Source organism: Erithacus rubecula (genome assembly GCF_903797595.1).
Source record: "Erithacus rubecula genome assembly, chromosome: 22".
NCBI lineage: Eukaryota > Metazoa > Chordata > Aves > Passeriformes > Muscicapidae > Erithacus > Erithacus rubecula.
The window spans coordinates 2,256,571-2,276,564 of NC_136674.1; the positions used below are offsets into that span (position 1 = coordinate 2,256,571).

At 46.0% G+C, this 19,994-nt stretch overlaps 1 protein-coding gene across 6 annotated transcripts in view; it reads left to right on the forward strand.

Moving 5' to 3' along the window:
- Positions 1-19,994, forward strand: part of TBX4 (T-box transcription factor 4) — a 34,813-nt gene that overhangs the window by 8,946 nt on the left and 5,873 nt on the right. For all 6 annotated transcript variants that reach the window (XM_079325197.1, XM_079325200.1, XM_079325201.1 and 3 more), the window contains exons 4-5: positions 8,624-8,743; positions 10,334-10,481. In XM_079325197.1, the coding sequence (XP_079181323.1) occupies positions 8,624-8,743; positions 10,334-10,481 (268 nt within the window). The remainder of the gene's footprint in view (positions 1-8,623; positions 8,744-10,333; positions 10,482-19,994) is intronic.

A 19,994-nucleotide genomic window follows, 5' to 3' on the forward strand; every position in this document is an offset into this window, starting at 1 on the left:
GTGGGAGGGGGAAAAAAGAGATTATTTTATATTAAAAGGATCATCAAAAGATAAGTTTATATTAGCAAAGTTCCCTGAACTTTGGAGAAAAGCGCTCGGATCCCGCAGGATGGGCGCCGGCTCCATCACTCAGAGCCTTCCTCTCCTTCCTCCTCTTTGAGGTTTGCTCTCATTACGGATTTCTCCTCGGGAGGATTATCTGGTGATGGTTTTAAAAGGCTGAATGGCTGCGCTGCAGAGATTTCCCCGTCCCCGGCGCTGCCCGGAGCGCTGGGTACCCTCGCAAGCGGAGGGGAACGGGAGGAAAAGCGGCCCCGGGTGATCCTTCGGGCAGTGCCCACCCCGAGGGGCGTTTGGCAGGGCGGGTTTTTCGGGGGGCAGAGGGGATCCCGTTGTTTGAGCAGCCCCTCTCTGCGGAGCCCGGGCGGGGCGGCTGCTCCTCATCCCCGTTCCCCTCCCAACATCCCGGTCCCCATCCCTGCTCACAGCGCGGCTGGCGCGATTTCCAGGGATGGGGGGAAAGAACCAGCGCCCACAGGCAGCTTTGAGTGCCTGTTTTTGGAAAGAATTGTCCACAAGCCCTCCCGTGTGTGTGTGTGTGTGTGTGTGTGTGTGTGTGTGTGTTGAAACAAAAATCCCTCCAAAACCAAACCAACCAACAAAAAAAATCCCTCACCCCCCCCAAAAAAAAATTTAACCAAAAAAATGCCCTAAAAACCTCCACCATCGAACAGTTCCAGTTGGTGAGATCCAATTAAATCCAATTAATCAAATCAATCTAGGCGCTAATAAAGGCACAGGGTGTATTAGGGGATGCAGATGCAGCTGCACATCTGGATTCCTCCCCTCTGGCCGCCCTGCTGTGGGGGCATCGCCCTGTGGTAGCAGGGTGCACACCTTTCCTGAGGGATTTTAGGAATCCCACACTTGCGAAATTGTACGAGGAGTGGGGAAAGCAGAAAGCAAATGAGGGACTTCGTTATAAATCTGGCTTTCCCAATTTCATCCTCTCGCTTTTATGTGCTATTATTTAACTGAACAATTGTAAATTTATTTGGGTTTTTTTTCTTTTTGTAGCTCGTGGCAAACCATTCTTTGTGAAATCTCATCTTTCAGACTTTATTTCTGCTTGAAGTTAATCTTTTCTTCTGCAGCCTTCCTGGCTCAGGATTTCTTCTTTCTGTTAGATTATTTATTTAGTTGTTCTCTAGGTTTTTCCCAAAGTGCCAGTCTTTGCAGCATATAAATTTCTATCCAGGTATTGCCAAGGACAAACAATTTGATAAAGCTTTTGTTTCATCAGTAAAAAATGCCAGTTCACATTTTTGTGAACAGTTCCTGAAGAGAAAATAATGTGTCATTTCTCTGTGGTAGCAGAACTGTCCCTGAGACACAACAGGAGACTCAAGATACTGAATTTGAATTTTGGCTGGAGTGCAGGATGTGCACAGGTACAAAGCCGGCTTTGGTTTCTATGGTAGCAGGTTTTAAGAAGCATATATAGCAAAATGCTGCAGAGGAAAAAAATATAATCAATAAAGCATCTTGTACGTGCTGAAAAGACCCAAATCCCCTTTAGATGTGTTCAAGTTTTATTTTAAAAGTGGCTTATTTCAGTTTAAAAAAAAAAATCTGTTCTGAATCAACTTTAGTAAACCAAAATAAAACTAGTTTTTAGGACATCAAGGTCTGAAGAAGTATAAATGCTTTGGCTAAGCTGGTGCAGCTTTCCTGTGTGAATAATCCTTTAAAAGTTAAATTTTCCATGGCTCTGTAGGGCATATGGATGCCCAGTTCTCATTACAATTAAAGGGAAATATTTGTCCAGAATCTTTTGAGGCAGTTACAAGAATTTCTGCTGATGGTTTTTGATCCAAAAGCAAACCTTAATATCCGAGATCAACGAAGGAATGTGAGCCGTCAATTTAAAACATAGAAATAAAATAGATATTTGAGGAATGTTTGATCTGCTTGCTCCTAAATTTGGGGTCCTGGAATTATCCTGTTCAGGCAAACTCCTGCTTTTGGAGAAAAAGCAGGAGTGAGCTCCAATGGCTCTTGGCTGTGCTGCTCAAGTTGTCGACAGCTTTGGCAAGGGAGGCAGAGCTTGTGCACACCGAGGAGGGCAGGGATGGCAGTTTGGTTTTTAATACACTTCTCTCTTCAAGCAGCCACCCCTGCTTTTTGAAGACATGTGATGCTCACAGTTAAAGGTGTTCCCTTTCTTGTCCTTGTGCTGGAGCACTGTCAGGGTGAGGGGAGGTTTTGGTCAAGCCCAGATCAGCTGGGGAAGGTCCCAACAATTGCTGGGACTCTGCTGCTGCCTCAAAGGCACCTGGACATTGGGGCTGTGGCTCCAGCAGTGCCGAGGTTGCACTGCTGCTGGAGCTGGGCTGGAGAGGGAGCAAACCTACCCTGAGATGCTGTAGGTGACCACACTCTAGCCCAGGCACCTTTGTGCTGTGTCACTGGTCACTGCTGGCACCACCTCTCCCATCCTCCTGCACGTTGGGACCTTCTCTGCTCAACTTCAGCTGCAGCAAAATGAAAGCCCAGGGAAGCAGCCCATGGCCAGGAGCCTGCCCGTGCCTCAAGTCACCATGGGGCAAAGAAAGGAAATGTTTCTGGACCATGAAAGCAGCCATCCAGCAAACCAAGTTCTCAAGTATGTGAGAAACAATGTTTTATTTAAAAATTAGATGTGCTAGCCAGAAGGAAAAAATACAACCTCGCCATTCCAAAATATGAAAATCCCTTAACTGTCTGACCTTCTCATCACTAGGTCATGGTCCTGCCACCAGATAAATCTCTCCTATCTGCCCATAGACTGAGAGTTCAATGTTGCTTGTGTTAGTGACAGTGAATTTGGGGCTGAAAAATGAACTACTGATGAGAACTCCTGTTGAACCTGTATTGTTTGTTATTCTGAGGCAAGGATCTGGCATGGGCTAATCCAGCACTTCAAAGTTAACTGCTCTTACTTTGTATACAGAGCGTCATAACGGAGTGGCGTGGGTGATAAGAGAAATAAGGGACTGAGGGTTAGGATACACTGGGAAAATGGGACCCTGTTGAAAAACTCTTTGATCTCTTTAAAGTATTTTCTGAAAGCAAGAATCTATCAAAAAGGAAATGCCATTTAAAAGGCTAAAAGAAACAGCTGACATCCCCAAATTTGTTTTAATCTGCCCTGGTGAATATTATTTTTAAAGATGCGTTAAGTCAGTGGAAGAAATACTTGTCAAAAGAAGGGAAATCAGAAAAAAATGAGGAAAGGTCATCAGAATGGAGACACAGTTCTTGAAGCATTTGCACACCATCCTTTTTCCTTCTAACAATGGAAACAAGAAGCATCCTCAAGCAGCCATGGCCAATTCTCTGGAAGAATTTGGGGCCACATCAGTCGTTATCAGGGGTGCAGGTGTGTCACCTGCCCTGGTGTTCTGAAACCATCCCTGGAGGGATCTCAGCACGCCCAGCAGGTTCTGAGGAGGTGGTTGCTCAGCCAAGACATGGCTTGTTGGCCAAGATATTGAGTGAACAGCTGTTTTCTGATCCTTTCACAACCTGATCTGCCACAGGCAGCACCTTCCCAGGCAGCACAGCACAGGAGCTTCCAAAAATCCAGTCACTGCTTTACTTGACCATCCTAAAAGCAAGAATTGTAAGATTCTCTGTCTGTCTTTGGAAATCCTTGTCTTGCTGTCTTAAAAAATAGAATTTCAGCTGCTGAGCTGCTGAAGTGCTTTCTGCCCCCTTGAAAGGACAGAAGGAAGCACTCAGCAGGTCTGAAGGACCAGCCACACCTCAGGGACGTGCAGTGATCACCAATCCACATAAATCCATGGGCTTCAGAGAGCACTGACAGCCTTTGGTGAGGGCATGGCTGGAGTTGCTCAGTCCTGGTTCCATGCAGTTTTCTCTATGGAAATGCTGTTTGAATTCCCTGCTTACCCTGTGCTGGTCAGAGAACATCCCTTCCCAGCTAATGCATGTCAGGAATGGTGATGGCATCTAATTGAAGGTCAGATTAAATCCTGGTGAGCAGGAGGGTAGTGAGGGTTTGTTGCTGGTGTGCAGTGTGGCACAGCACTGCTCAAATGAGTATTTGAGCTACTCAATTAGCTTTGATTCTCTCCACTTTTCTTGCTTTTTTTTCTACCCAAAAAATAAGATTTTGCTGGACACAGGAGTTTGCAGCCACCCATCTCTGCAGGATCAACCAGACCTGCTCATCTGGGGATTAAAACACACATGAGATGCCCACAGAGACCAAGCCTGGAGAGCCTGAAAGGCTGGGAACTGCTGCCCCAAAGGAAAGCAAAGCTTTCCTCTTATCTCTCACTTCCAAATCCAACCAGCCAATTACACATCAATTAAACTTTGTTTGAACATAATAGAAGCTTTGGCTCCATGTCAGCAACTGCTCCACGGTTAAGGGGATTGGATAGTAATAGTATAAATAAATAAACAAGAGATGCTTATTCTAACAGTTCATTTTAAAACAATTTGTGAATATCATGTAGAGATAAAAATGTGCCTAGCATAAACTTAGCTAAGCAGTGACTGCTTCATTATCAGAACAAATAATTCACTAGCACATCATCTTTGAAGCTTGGGAGGCCTGTGGAATTGTGCTGCTTGTTTATTTTCCTGGCTTTTACTGGTTTTGCTACATTTCATCTGCAGGGAAGGGTTTAGCTGGCCCTGTGGCAATGTGGTGCCAAGCTCTGGTGATGCCAATCCTGCTCCCACTGCCCATGGTCCCCAGAGCCAGGCACAGCCCCTCTGCCCTTCCCAGGGCATCACCCAGGATTTTAATGGGATTTTAATGCCATATAGGGTGTCCTGCTCACCGTAGCCTTTTCCCCATGATTGCTTTCTTTGAGCATGCCTTTCTTTTGGGAACATAAAAACAGATTTAAGTTTTGCCCTGTGAGGGGCAGTGAGAGCTGCTGCCATGGCACAGCAGCATTTTATTCCTGCCAGTGCAGGGGTGGGACAGGAATGTGCCTGTCAGAGCCACTAAACCCAGCAGAGAGCTCTGAGGAACACACAAGACCCTCAGGATAGGGCTGAGGAGCCTGGATGGTTCCTTCTGCTCTGCCTGGAGCTGGAGACAGGAAGAAATGGGTTTGAATGTGCCTGAAACTGGAGTGCTGTCAATTCTGCAGAAGAGGCTGTTGGGGCTGGTGCTTGGCTGCTTGTGCCAAGCCCCTTGTGCATCACACGGGTGCTCCCAGGGCTCCTGGCCGGTCACTGGGTGGGCAGGGGAGCTGTGGGGCTGCTGGTGGCTGGTGACCCCTGCTCCTGAGTGGCCCTGCTGCCTCCACCTAAGGTGTGCTGCTGGGCTGGACACACACCTGCTGTGGCTTTCAAAAAAAAGAGTGTCAATTGGAAGGAAATTGGTCCAGTGCTGGATATCCCCACCCCAGGGATGGCGTTGTCATTGGCACATTCAGGACATTTGCTGCAGCTCATGGACACTGTGTCCAAACAGGTTTTGGGTCTGAACGAAAGATGATGAGGCCAGGAATTGCTGCAATGAATCTCCTGAGTATTGGTAGCTCAAACTTCACAGCAGAGCTGGGTGTTGCTGTGCTGCGCTTGTGCCCATCACTGAACATCCCTGACTGCCCCGTTTGCCCAGGCAGAGCTGCAGCTGCCCTTGGCACAGCAGGTGCCCTGAGGATCAGATGTCCCCCGCTTGCACACGCTCCCCAGGAAGCCCCGAATTCCCAGTTTTTGTCCCCAGCTCAGCAATGCTCTCCCCAGCTTTGGAGCCGTGCGGGAAGGAGGGTGGATGAAACAAGGATCTACCCTGCTCTTGCTTCAGACCTCCCACCAAAGCCAAGCTGAGCTTTCCCAGAGCTTGGCAAGACTCTGGCAAGTTTTATTGCAGCACTGGGTGATTTTTGTGCCTCTGCCGGTCCCCGAGCAATGGATGATGAAGCAACCTATTGTCCAGGAGCTGGCGGGAGCGGAGCATCCCCGGCGGAGCCGCCCATCCTCCCGGAGCTCTGCCGTGCCTGAGCCCGCAGCTCCTGTGCCTGGCAGCAGCTCCGCTGACCTGTAGTAAATTTGGGCAAGCAGGCAGGTTTTTGGCCCCTTCCCAGGGCTGACAGGAGTTCTAAAGAGCCACTGTAGGCATAGCTTCGCTCCCAAGCAGGGCTGGTGCAGCTCCACCGTGGTTTTCTGCTGCCTTCTTTCAAACGGGATATTTAATAAGGAGCAGGACATGATGTTAGGTACTGTCTCTTGCTGGTTTGTTTTTTTTTTTTCCTTTTTAATTCAATCTCTATGACTGCATTTCCTTGGCCCCAGCTCTTGGGTTTGTCATGCCTTCCCACCAGAAATGCACAACCCATGTTTGTATCATATTGCAAAGAGATATTTACTAAACGAGCCTCTGCCAAGGGGTTGAGAAATATGTTTTCATTAAGAAAATTAAACTGACAAGTCCCTGGACAGCACATTAGTCGCATATTTTTTCTTTAAGGCCAAAATGCAGCAGCTAATAATAATGATGAAATGTCCATGCACAGCCAAATTACTAAAATTTACCCAGTGTTTTCCTGGAAAAGAATGCAGAGAGTTGGCAAACTTGGTTGTAGCTGGGTCTGTGGACTGCTGAGCACAATGCTACCACTGCAAGATAGTGAGTGGTTTGCAAGTTAAGCAACACCTTCAATCAGATGTGAGTCCCCATTTGTTATCCTTAAAGAATTTCAGCTGTATATATTATAGTAGTACTTTGGCTCTTTGTATTTATTTTAGAGGGCTATACTAAAGAACATTATAAACTCAGGCATGTCCATGCTATATGAACTCCATATGCTGAAGCTTAATTTTAAATGCTATTAAAAAAGCACTTAACATTTACAATATATCAGTTCAGCTACTTTAGCAGCTTGGATGTTCTACAGTAAATGAAATGATTTAGGGAAAAATAAATTCAGAAGCTCAATGTTATAAAAATTCCCAATGCAGGTATGATAAACTGTTGAATTGTGTCCATCTCATTTCTGGTTTTTAATAATTTTCACATCTTTTTATTCCCTTTTTTTTGTTTCATTTTTAAATGCCATTTAAAGGCCTAATTTAAAGGAAAAAAAAAATCTTGGCATTCAGATTGGATTCCTTATACAATTTTTTTCAATGTGTGAATTGGGCTGTGTATTCACAAATTGAAATGTCCTACTGTATTTACCCAGGTGCTTACCTGTAGGAGGACAAGGTTAAGAGGAGTGCAGAGTTTATGAATGAAAATCAAAGAGGGACATTGGTAAACCACCCCTTTTTAGTCCAGGCTAATTACATGGTAAACATCTGGAATTTATGCAGGGTGGTTAAAAGAGTCAATTGAAACGATTTTGAACAGGGCCCATTTTGTTGCCTTCTCCCCAAGCAGCAACAAAATGGTGCTGCAGACCTGGACCAGCTCAGGAAAAGAGGGATAAAGTGGGGGACAAAGTGGCCTTGATGTCTGATGGAGAAATGACATCAGGATTTGGGCCCATCTTAATTCATGTCATCAAAGGAGTGCAGGATGTGGCAATTCTCATCTCCATCCCTTGTGCTGGCAGGAGGGAGAACTTTGTGTCCTGGCTGCAGGGCTGTGCTGAGCCAGTTTGCTCTATTGACTTGGGTGTTTTTACTGGATGAGGAGGAGGTGGGGAAGATGGAGCCAAGAAAACAGTTACTCTGAGGATGTGAAGTGCCTAATCCTGCAAATCCTGGTTGCTGACACGGCCTCCAGGGATTGGGAAGCCCATGGCAGTGTCAGAATCCATTAGGGCCCTCTCCTTTGGATTGCAAGGCCAGGCTGGGATGGAATCTACTGTTTTCACAGCCACAGAGCTTTAGGAAAAGGTGTTATTTAATGTCACAAGGACCCTTTAGGTCTGTGAGATGTGTAAATGTTCTCTAGTCATGCACTGTATTATGGGATGCTCTGGTCTGGTTGCTGAAGGGTGTGGGACAGGCACATTTTGGTGGGGAGCTCTGCCATGCTCCAGGCTCCAGTAAGGTTTAATGGCTATGCTGTGAAATTGGGAAATCTGGGAAGGCCAGAGGAGCACCACCACAGGGTTTAACCCTTTGTTTCCCCAGGCTTTGCTGGCCCTCAGTTCTCAGTTTTGTTGGAGGGAGCACAGGGGTAGTGGTAGGATCTGGTGGATATTGGGATTGTGTGAATGACAAAATTTGTGCTTGGTTTTCTCTGAAATGTAGGCAGGTCTCCTGACCTTTCAAACACTTCCACAGCAGCAAAAATCTGCAATTTTGATGCTGCCATAAGCCAGATAGAGCCTCCTGTAGAAGTGAGAGGTCCTTGTCTAAGTCTCCCACAAACAGGGATGTGTTGATCTCCTCTGCACCCTCCTTTTCCTGGCACTGGCCCATAGCCCCCATCCCTATACCCTTACCCAAATTTGTGCCCACTTTTGCATTGGCACACACTCTGGTTAAAGAGAGAGTTCAATTCAGGTATGAACAAAACCCAACAATATCCTTACAGGAATCCCTCTGATGGTGGATCTGCTTTTGGGGCTGCTGCTCCAAGTTCCCATCAGTTCCTTTGCTTCCACCCCTCACTAACTGGAAACTCTCTGCTTTCCCCAAGGAGGATGTTCCCCAGTTACAAGGTCAAAGTGACTGGCATGAACCCCAAGACCAAGTACATTCTACTGATCGACATCGTCCCGGCCGACGACCACCGCTACAAATTCTGTGACAACAAATGGTGAGACAACACTTCTGTTTGCCTGGTTTTCCAGGAGAAAATTGCAACTGGATCAACCATTTGTTGTGCAAACTTAGAAACCAACAGAAACACCTTCCCATGGGAGGGATGCCAACATCCCAGAGCTCTCTTTGGTAGAGCAATGATGGACAAAGAGCCAGGGTTGGAAGTTTAAACCAGACCAATAGAAATGAAATATTATTAACAGGCTGGGTGGTTAACTGCTGGAAAAAAGTGCTGCTGGGGGTGGTTATTTGTCCATCCCCGAAGTGTTCTAGGCTGGGGAGTTTTTTTGGAGAAAATGCTTTAGGCCAAGCAAAGGTTATCTGGCCATGTGCAACGTAGGAAGGTAAAGCCACAGCCTGCCTTGTACCAGAGACTGGACAGGATGATCTAATGGTCCAATTTGGCCCTCAAAATTAGGTCTCTACGTGACTCAAGAAAAGTTTTAAATTCCTTCCTTCTATAGTAATATTTTGCTTTTAGGAAAGCAGCTATAAAGTGAAATGTGGGGTGGTTTGCTCAGAGCCCTGATTCTCTTCTGTTCTTCCCTTCCCAGCAAAGTTACTCACCCAAGAGGCAGCTGGGATTTTTGCTCTGTGACAAAGGAAACGTGTTGTTTTCTCTTTTGATTTCCCCCCCTAAAATGCCTGGCAGCCTCCCTCACTGCCACTATTTGCTGTGGTTTCCCCAAACCCTTCCTCTGGCTGCTGCCTGGTGAAAAGCAATGGAAAATTTCACAGGGAACGAGCCCGGTGACATCCCAGAAAGCAATAATTATTTACTTGTACATTAAGGCTGCTCCAGATTTTTTTTTTTAAATCCCTTTTCCATGTGCTTTTGTCCTGGAATGCCGCTGGGTATGAGGAGTGGACTGAGGGTCTCTGCACTATGGTGGCCACTTTGTGTGTTTCAGACATTAAACACGAGATGATGGATAGTTGTTAACTCTGTTTAATTTAGTTTTTGCCAGCCCTAGAGCTGTTTCCCCTTTTCCTTTTATTGCTGCTGGAAAGTTTCTGTTGTTTTTGGTAATATTGCTTTTATTGGGGTTTTATAAGAGGAGAACAATGTGGAGTAATGAGGGCGTTGCCATGAACTGATGTCTCATGGCTGGGCCTTGTGTCCCTGAGAGCTGCTGCTGGTGTGGGGCAAGGGGAGCTGCAGAAGGGTCCTGGGAGCAGCTCCAGAGTGGGAAACAGCCCCTTCCCACTGGGCCAGGCTGTGGCAGCCCTGCCTGGCAGTGCAGGGTGCAGCCATACCAGCTCTGCTCCTGCCCACAGGTACTTTCTCCTGTGCAGAAGAGTCTTTGAAGACTTCCAAAAACCCAGACCAAGTTTATCTCCTTGAAAAATGTTCCCACAATTTCCATGTGCCCCAAAGAAATCCCATGTGGGAGCAGGCATAGGGTGACTCTGCCAGCCTGGGATGCTGGAACAAGGATCCCAAAAACCATGACCAGCAGGAGCCTCCCTGAGTTCCCACATCCTGTGCATCCCCCCAGGGCTGGCAGGAGATGATTCCAAGGACAAAAAGCTTTTCTCCATCCAGGCTGTGGCAGAGTGATGCCATCTGTCCCTCTGTTCTCAGGATGGTGGCTGGGAAGGCTGAGCCAGCCATGCCGGGCCGGCTGTACGTGCACCCCGACTCCCCAGCCACAGGAGCCCACTGGATGAGGCAGCTGGTGTCCTTCCAGAAGCTCAAACTCACCAACAACCACCTGGATCCCTTTGGACACGTAAGAGAGACATTCTGCAAGGGGTTTGGGTGGAGGTGGGCTCATAATGCTGAGCTTGTCTGGGATGTCGCAGTTAATAATAGTTGATTTAATAATAAGGAACAACATTATTTTGTGCTGGGTGGGAGAGTGTTTAATGCAAAGGGAGGGGTCTGTGTGCTTCCCCTGCTCTTGGAAATGCAGCCATGACTGGCTCAGTTGTGTCCTGTTGGATGCCACTGAGTTTTTCTTTCATGCCCAGGAACTTTCCAGGCTGCACTGTGGGATTTTCAGCCCAGCACGTGGCACATGCAGCTCACTGAAGCAGGTTGCATAAACTTCTGATTTTCGAAGCTGGCTTTGGCAGCCCTAAAAAAGATGAAGCATTTTATTTGGAAAATCTTGATTCATGTGTATTGGGAATCCAGAGGTGGGGAGCCCACAGTTATTTTCCCCAGTGTATTTAATAACTCAGACCAAGGGCCCTTACAGCCTGCCAGGAGAGTCAGTGCTCAGGTACTGTATAGAAAAACACAGACCTGTCTGGTTTGCACCATTTGAGCTGAAAGTCATGTAAAAATAAACCATCCTTGGTGGGAGGAAGAGAAGAGAGAGTTTAAAATCCTCATAGGTTTAGTGCCATCAGCTCCTCCTTGTACCACAGGTAAGAGAATCTAATTAGTGTCATCCCATGTGGGTTTTAACCTGATGGTGTTTTAAGCAGCAGCAGTTTGGAGGGCAAGGGAGGCTGTGAGGAGGGTGCAGAGTGGGAAGGGGTGTATCTGTCTGACTTAAAATGATTGTGCATGGAGCCTCTAAAGAGCAGCTTTCCCCTTGGAGTCAATGTCCCAATGCTCCCACAGCTGTCCAAAAAGTGCAATTCTGGCACAGCTAAATCAGCTGGAGCTTTAGGGGGTTGACTTCAGAGGCAGAAGGACCCCACCAGCTTAAAATGCTCCTAAAAATCCACAATTTTTGCCAGTATTTGTAATTTTTTTAGTGGATTTTGAGCCTCCAAAAGCTGGGCCCTGGCAGGGACTCGGTGATAACCCAGCCCCGTGCTGGGCCCTGACCCCCTCCCCACCCTACTGACCCCACTGAGACATGTGTGAGCTTCAAAGGCTCCCAGGCACTGGTTAATGCTGCTGGTATTAATCACAGCCCATCTCTGCTCCCCCTCAGGGGGGAAACACCACAGAAATGAAATTAAACAACTGCACCAGGGCTCACTCAGCAGGAGGGTCACAAAGCCACCCCTGCCACTGTTCCACAGCCATCCCAACCTCTGGCTCTGCACGTGGCAGTTTTTCACTCTGTGTTTTTCTCTTGGTTAACTCTGCAGTTTAATATATGACTGTTTATGCTGTAAAATGTAAACCATAAAACATGCAGGATGTGCAATGTGGCTGTAAAACAAACAGGATGTGCCGTGTTGCTTTTGCAACTTTAAACGTTTGCTTTTCCTGACTTTGTCATTTTTTAACTGGGATTTTAGCACTGCATTTTAACAGGGAAGATTTGAGCCCCCTCCTCCTCTCCAATGAACAGCCTGCTTGTGTTCCCACAAGGTTTCCCCAGTGAGGCAGTGGGGACTCTGGTTTGGGTTTTGGGGTAATCTCCACCATGCCATGGCTCCAGGTGAGCCCTGCTCACTGTCCTTGGGCCCAGCCCAGCACCTTCCCTCTCACACTAATGGGAAAATACCTGAAACAATTTATGTTAAATGCCTGGTTTGCTGCTCACTTCAGGCACTGACAACCTGCCTGGCTAAATGGGATTGAACCTGTCCTCAGGCAACTGCTCATTAGGCTTCTTAATGAATCATGTTCTTCAGAGGTGTGGTGCTCCACCTTTTGTGGTGCACAGGGAGGAGAGCTGGGCTCTGCACAGGGCAGGGGAAGGCTCAGAGCAGTTCTGCTGCTGCAGGGCCTGTCCCACGAAGGCATTACATTAGGAATAATAACAGATTCTCATTTCTAGGAATTTGTTCCCAGTGACTGCAAACACTTTCTTAAAGCTCCCTAAGAAAACAAGTCAGAAAAGCCACAGGGTTTGTTTGCCTTCCTGTGTGCCAGCAGAGCCTGCCTGAGCTTCCTTTTGTCTTTGATTTCCTCCAAACCTCAAAACCACGTGGAGTGAGGATTTCTGCAGCCTTGGCTGGGGCATTTTTGGCTGTGTGAGCAGCTGCCCAGCCAGGGCTGTGCTGGGTCACCCACCCTGGCACCCTTGGCCACTGCAGTGTCCCCATCCCTACACGGGGTGCAGCTCCTCTGAGCCAGCCCTTGGGATCTCACTTGAAAGACAGGCAGCAGGAATTTCACATTATTCCATCAATATTATTACTATTGTTATTTATTATTCCATCAATACATGAATCCATTTATCCATCCATGCCCTGACTCTATGCAATGTAATTGCTTAATATCAGGGATGAGCAGCCCCATGAGGATTATAAGAAATGGAGGCACATTGGAGACTTAAAATAAGTAAGATAAACATCTTAATTAATGAACTGTGGAGTCAAAGTCTTTGCTGCAATCCATGGAATTAGACTGGAGATGATTTTCCATGCTGGGGATGTGGGAAAGCCTCACTGTCTGACACCCCCAGCCTCACAAACCTCACTCCTGCTTGCCCTGGCCCTTTATCTGTTGTGGTAAATTATTAGTTACACTCAGAGGCACGGGAGGCATTTGTCAATGCAGGCAAGTAAAACTGAGCAGGTTTTATATCAGAACTAATTCAGAGCTCTGTAATCTCCAAGCCCTGTGGCTGAGCAGGTTTTGTGGCAGGTAAGGCTGTGCCCAGCTCACACAGCACAGCCTGAAAACGTGGGCTGTATATTTTGCTCCAGGGGGATTTTTCATCCATGAAAGGTTTCTTTCACACCAGGCTTAACAACTGAGGAACGTTCATGTTGGAAATGGATTAAGAAATCAGCAGCCACTGTAATGTTTAGCTACAGTGAGGTCTATCTGATCCCAAAGAAAGCACTGTAAGCCACCTATGCTTAGAGGGAAATCTGAATTTATGTATTTTCAAAGCATTACATGCAGAGATAATCAACCTGATAGAGCCTCTGATTTACATGGGACTGGTGAGTGATTATGAGCACGAGGGATTCTGGCAGGGCTGGTGCTTTGTGCCAGGGGAGTAACGGGGCATTTGCAGAGGTGAAAATCATCTTGTAAGTGCCAGCAAGGCTGGCACATCCCTTACCCATTCCTGGGAAATACCTAGCAGTGTTTTCCAGGGGAAAAATTGGAATGACTCCATCACTCTAGGTTATTTTGTGCTGATCTCAGCTGCAGAGGATGCACAAAAAATCCCCTCTCTGCTGGAAAGAGGAACATAACACCTGTATTTCTTCAGAAAGCTGATTCAGGGCAATATGGGAAAATAGCAAGTGTGTGTCTGCAGAGTGATAAATCCTTTTGGGAACTGGGGCTGTGGGGAGGACATGGGGACCCCAACTGGCCACGAGTGGTGGCTCCAGATGTGCTGGCAGCCCAGGATCCTTCTGAGGACTGAAAAATGGGATTTGCAGCACCCAGAGGAGTTAGTTAGTGATGAGCTGGGTGCCAGCTGCAGAAAACATTCCAGCCTTAGCCCAGGCCTCTCTTCCCTGGTTTCAGGGAAGGTTTTAGGCAGGCTGGGAGCACTCAGAGTCACTCCAGTCACTGGCTGGAAAATGGGAGAGGGGCAAGAGCATCCCAGGAGGGGTTTGTGCTGTTGTGCTGCTCTTGTCAGTGACTCCACTGAAATTAAAGCTCTCTGCCAGAGGATTCAGCTCCTGCAGCCAGGAAAGGGCAAGAGCATCCCATCAGCATTCTTGAGAGGTTCTGACTGGGACCAGATGGATTGGAAATTAAATAAATGGGAAAATAAAGAATATATAAATAGATTCTGGAATATATAAAGGTATTCCTCCAGGGAAACAAAAAATAAACAAAGGAGGCAAGTAATAAATGGAGATTAGAAGTGGAGGTTGTGACAAATAAAAGCAGATATTTCATTTAATCTCCCCCAACACAGCATTGCTGAGCTTGGTTGTGTTACAAACTCTGTAGCTGGGCTGCTGGTGGAGCCTTTTAATTGCCATAATGATTTTATCTGCTTTTAAAATAAATCTTTTATTTTAGTTTCTGGGATGGAACCAAGTGAGGTTTAAAGCTGCAGGATATTATAGATGGCCTGTCACTCATGACAGCATTTGAAGTGATATTCCTGTTTTCCTTGACCCAAATCCTCTGTTTACTGGCTTTGCTCATTAATGCTGATGAGTTTGTTATTTCTCTTCAGATTTAATATTTGCACACTTGGTTTTATTTGATTATCACTGAAAGCCTTAATTTTTCCCCTAGTCCTGGGGTTTCCTTTTCATTTTTCTATTAATTAAATCAGCCTTTTTCTGCCTGTGCCCGTCAGACGCACTCAGGCACTTTTAATTAGCTCCACGTCCTACTAATCTTGCAAAACCCTAATTTTGATTCATAATTTTTTTTTTATTTGTTTGCTTTATGACTTGTGGCCAAGCAGTTTCCTCTCGGGTGCTGGTGGGAGGTTTATGTGCTGCCTTGGAAGCAGCTTCGCCACCCCGGAGGGAGGGAGGAGCCACAGCAGCTCCCGGGGGAAATCCTGCCTGGGGGAAAAAGAATCAGCCCCAGCCCTCTTGGCCCTGCTCAGAGCGATTTTCTGCTAAAAAATTCCTGTATTTATAGATTTTTATATAGCATTTGTATAGCATTTGCTTATATATATATATATATTTATATGAATTTTTAAAATAATATATATGATTTCTTATATGTATAAGGAATACATGAAATATTTGTATTTTTATATATTTATATTTATAATTATATTTATTTCTTTTCTTTTATTTTTATATATATTTTATATATATTTTAGATTTATACTATAGAATCATTTATTTATTTATTTATTTATAGACTCTCTACCAGTACTAAACCACCTTTTTTTCCCCAGTCCATTTAAACCTTGGAAAAACCCTTTTGTCCACCCCTAAATTTGCAAGGAATTTTTTCAGAGCATCACTAAGCCTTCTGCTGAAAGAATATCCATGAAAAGATTATTTTTTTTTTATTTTCCTTTTTTTTTTTATACCCATTCATTTTAAGAAATCAGAGCAATAATGGTGCTCAAATAAATTACAAACTGAAGTTTTACATTGTTTGCTGAAAAAAAAAAAAGGAGCAGAGCTGTGTGCCACTGGGAATGGTGTGTGTTCCACAGGGAGGGATGGACCCAGAGTTTCCATTTAAATATTGGAGAAGGGGCCAGTGGGGCTGGTGGTTGAAAAGAAGATTTACTTCTGCCTGTTAAACCTTTTTTTTTTTTTTTGTTACACCACTGGTTTATGGGAGTGAAATGCAGCAGATTTTGGTGCAGTTTCACTGGAATCACATCCTGAGCTGGTTGTTTGGAGGAGCCAGGCTGGAGAAGAGGTCACTGCTCAGGGCCAGGAGGGGACAGCGAGGGGGTGACACACAGGGTGTCCAGGATGTCACAATGTCCCACCTGGGAATCCCCAAACCCCCCTTCCAGGGTGGGGGATCAGCCCCAGGCTGTGCCTGATAAATTCCAGCTGATGGGAGACGAAAAAGAACCGAGGGAGAAAAACCCCAGAAATCCCAGATTTGGCCACCTCAGACTATTTGAGTTCATGTTGAACCTTTTCCCAGGATTTTCCAGCTTTGCTTTCACTTCCCTCTGTGCTGATGCCAGCACAAACCTGTGGATCCAGGAGCCTCCTCTGCACCCTGCAGGAACCTGGAACAGCCCAGGCTGTCCCTGCCTGGGGACACAGAGGAGAATCCTTCCCTGGGGAGGGAAAACCCACAGGATGAGATTCTGGGCATTTCAGAGCTCATGTTTTAGCTGCTGGACAGGCTGTGGGATGGAATGTTTGATTTGGTTGAACTGGGAGATCTTAGGGGTCTTTGCCACTGTCAGTGGTGTCCCTGGAAATCCCAGGGTGTGTGCAGAGAGAAGAGGGAACTGTGATCCCAAATCCCCTGGATGTATCCTGGGTCAGCTCCAAACCCTTCAGTCTGGGATGGTTTGCACCACCAAATGCTCTAAATATTCATTGAGGTGGTTCTGCAGACCCCTCTTGATGGAAACACCATTTTTTTCATGAAAAAACTGGATTGTCAGGTTTTTGTTCTGGGCTGTCGTGCTCCAGCTCTGAGTCCCAATGTGGGACCAGGGCCAGCCTCAGCTCAAAGGCTTTTTCACTTTGAAAGAATAGAGGGAAGGAAGAAAGAAGCAGAAAATATATTAAAATGCAAGATTTTATATAAGTTATGTGATCCCCTGGGAGCAACCATAAAATTATGTGGCTTTTTCGTAGCCATTTACTATTCAATATAAAAAGGGGAGTTGCCATAGCAACCACTGCATCATCTGACATCTGATACCTTGGTGAAACAGGGAGCTCTTAAATCAACTCCCCAAATTTCATATGAAAGTAAATACATTTTACTGGTGATTTCAAGGCGAGTTTGCCTTGTGACAAGGAATGTGGCACCATTTCCTCAGCTCAGCTCGTGGCCTTTGGGCCCCATCCTGCAAACTCAGGCCCTGGAGCCCACATTACTCAGCAGAGGGAGAGATTGGAAGTTAGAGGAGTTTGTTTTCTTAAGTCAAATTAAACCAAAGGAGCAAATGACACCATTTTTTTAAACATTTCTTACTGACTGGGGAATGCCAAAAAAATGAAGAAGTGGAGTTCTGTAACAGCTGAAGTTCCAGCTGCAAGTGTGTGAGCAGCACAAAGGGGGGTGAAAATCAAAATACAAATTAAAAGGGTGTTTGTGTAAGCTCACACTGAGCTCTGGGGTTGTGATTTCAGTCTGCTCTGCATGTGTGACACTGAGGGCAGCAGGGACATCACCCTGGGGATGCTCTGGCTCCTCTGCCAGCACCAAGGCAGTTCCAGGGGCAGGGGGAGCAGCCAAGAGGTGCAAAAAATGTCCCAAAATATCCAGGAGCTCTTAGGGTCTCATCTGTTGCAGCCCAGGAGGGTCCCCCCACCACTGGGTCCCTGCCAACCTATCCCAAACTACTACATTTTGTACAAAAACAATTAAAAATGTGTGTGACAGTGTCTGACACTGAATTAATCTCCCCATGAAAAAGGTAAGTGCAGGAAAACACAAAGTTATTGTTTTAGCATCACCTTTGAGGGCTCCTACATCACAGCTCAGGGCTCTGTCCCACCAATTAAAATACTTCTCATTTTTGACACAATTCTTGAAGTTAATCTTTCCACTGATGTTCGTCACTGGAGTGGAATTTACATTTGTTTTGTGTATTTTTAGCTTTCCAAAGCTGCCTTGAAAACTATTTAGCCTGAATTGTTGGCATTTCCCTTTGCACAGACTCAGTGTTTGTGGCTAAAGGTTGGTTTTGAGGTGGTTTGTAAGGATTTTGCATGCACAGGGATTACACCAGGCACAAGTAAGGAGGGTTTGTGTGCAGACACAGCCTCTGTGCAGTTCTTGCTCTTAAATTCTGGTTTTATGCAGAGAGTGGTTGCTGACCCCCAAAAAGATGTGGGAAATCCCCTGTGCAGCTGCTGGGGAGACACAAATTCAAATTCCAACAGGAATTACACTGAGACAGGTGGGCAAATATTCACTTTTTGTGCAAGGGACAGAAATGCCCAAACTTGTAAATGCAGTGGCAAAATTAGGCCATTTAGAGTTTTTTTCATGATGAACCTCCAGGCAGATCTGCAGCCACAACTGAAACATTGAGCATCTGTCAGAAATTCTTTCCCAAGTTCTTCTATCAGACTCCAAAAAGTTCATTTGCTCATTTTGGAAATTGTTTGGACTCCTTGACTTTGAAGATGTTATTAAAAATACATTTATCTTTTTAAAGGGGTCATTATAGCCCAGTGGACCCTGCTTTGGAGGGGGAACACAGGGTGTACCAAAACTTGAGCTCTCATTTTCCTTTGGAAATCTCAGTTTAAAGTTTTCTTCATCCTGAAGCTGAATTGCTCTGAGGAAGTCACTCATCCTGGGCAGTGTGGGACAGAGTGAGGAGAGATTTTGCTCCAGACAGTCATTATTTATCTGCATGGCTCAACTCTTAATTACTGAAAATTGAAATGTCCCTTTTTTAATGCAAGTCCCATCCCTCGAGTGTTACTTTGTTTTATGAGTGGCTGATACATGAAAGCAGAGAAAAGGCTCCAGCCCAAAACCTGAGCTGACCCTCTCAGATCTACACCCTGCACATCAACAGCCACAAAGTGCTTCAGAGCCTTGATGCAAAGCTGATAAAATGCCAAAAATTCCTCATTCTCTCTCTTGGGGAGCAGGGAGGGTTGTCTGGAAAACGTCAACAGTAAAAATTGCATTTAAGTGGTGCATAATGCAGCAGCTACTGTGGGCAGGGGGTTTGGAGCTCCATGCACTGCCTCCCATCCCAGCTGGAGCACCTGGAGCTGCTGCTCTGAGCTCTCCTGGACATGGCAGGCATGGAGAAAAAAGGGTTTCTGAACCACAGAGCAACCACAGAGCAAAACCCACACAGCTCCTCAGTAATTCTTATCCAAAACTGGCTAAAACCATCATTAGTGTGAATAATTAGTGTTGCTGCTGTGCTGCAGAGTGCACATCCATCCATCCTCCATGTCTCCATCCCTTTTTCATCCACCACTCCTTTATTCACCACAGTGGAGGTCCCCACCCATCTCAGTGTCCCCTCCTTGTCCCTTTGCCTGTCTCTGCCCCTGCCCTGGGCTTTGGGCACCCCAGCCTGGCTGCCCCTCTGCCCCAGGAGCCCATTTGGGAGCAGAAGGAGGAGACTGGAAAGGATAATGCTGAGAAAACAAGGCAGCAATATTTCTTCTTTGCCCAGTGAAAGGCATAAAGGCTTTTCTTAAAACCATCCCACTTCTTAAAAGAAATTCCATTTCTCGAATCCATTTTCTTCTGCAGTGTCTGGGCACATCCCTGCTTTGTGGAATCTCAGTGCTGGGATGGGATGAGCCTGGGCAGCCTCTCTCAGCCCAAAAAGCTCCACCAAAAAAACCCTTTATTGGAGCCAGGCTGTGATCCCTGCTGGACTCAGCCCTTCCCACCCAGCACCCTCCATAAAAACCCCTTGGCTGGTGCTGGTCCTGCCTTTCACTGGCCAGAACTCGAGGAGGGGAGAGGTGCCCAGACCAGCCACCCACACTCAGCCACTCCACAAACAGCAGGAAAAACCAATCTACTGCTTTGTAGTTAAATTTTTTTTTTTTTTTTTTTTTTTTTTTTTACCAGAAAATAAAAGAAAAATAGCTTTTTAGCTTTTTTTCCCCTGTGGTTTCTGTGTTGTTTTTTTCTTTTTTTCCTCTGCTAAACTTTTCAGCTCAGTAAAGTATTTATTAGGAATCTTTACAGAGCAGGCTGCTGGTGAATTATATATTGTACAGCTTCAGCGTGAGCTGGAGGGAAAAAAAAGTTATGACATTTTTTCCACCCAGACTGCTCCTGTCCAATAGCAATAGGA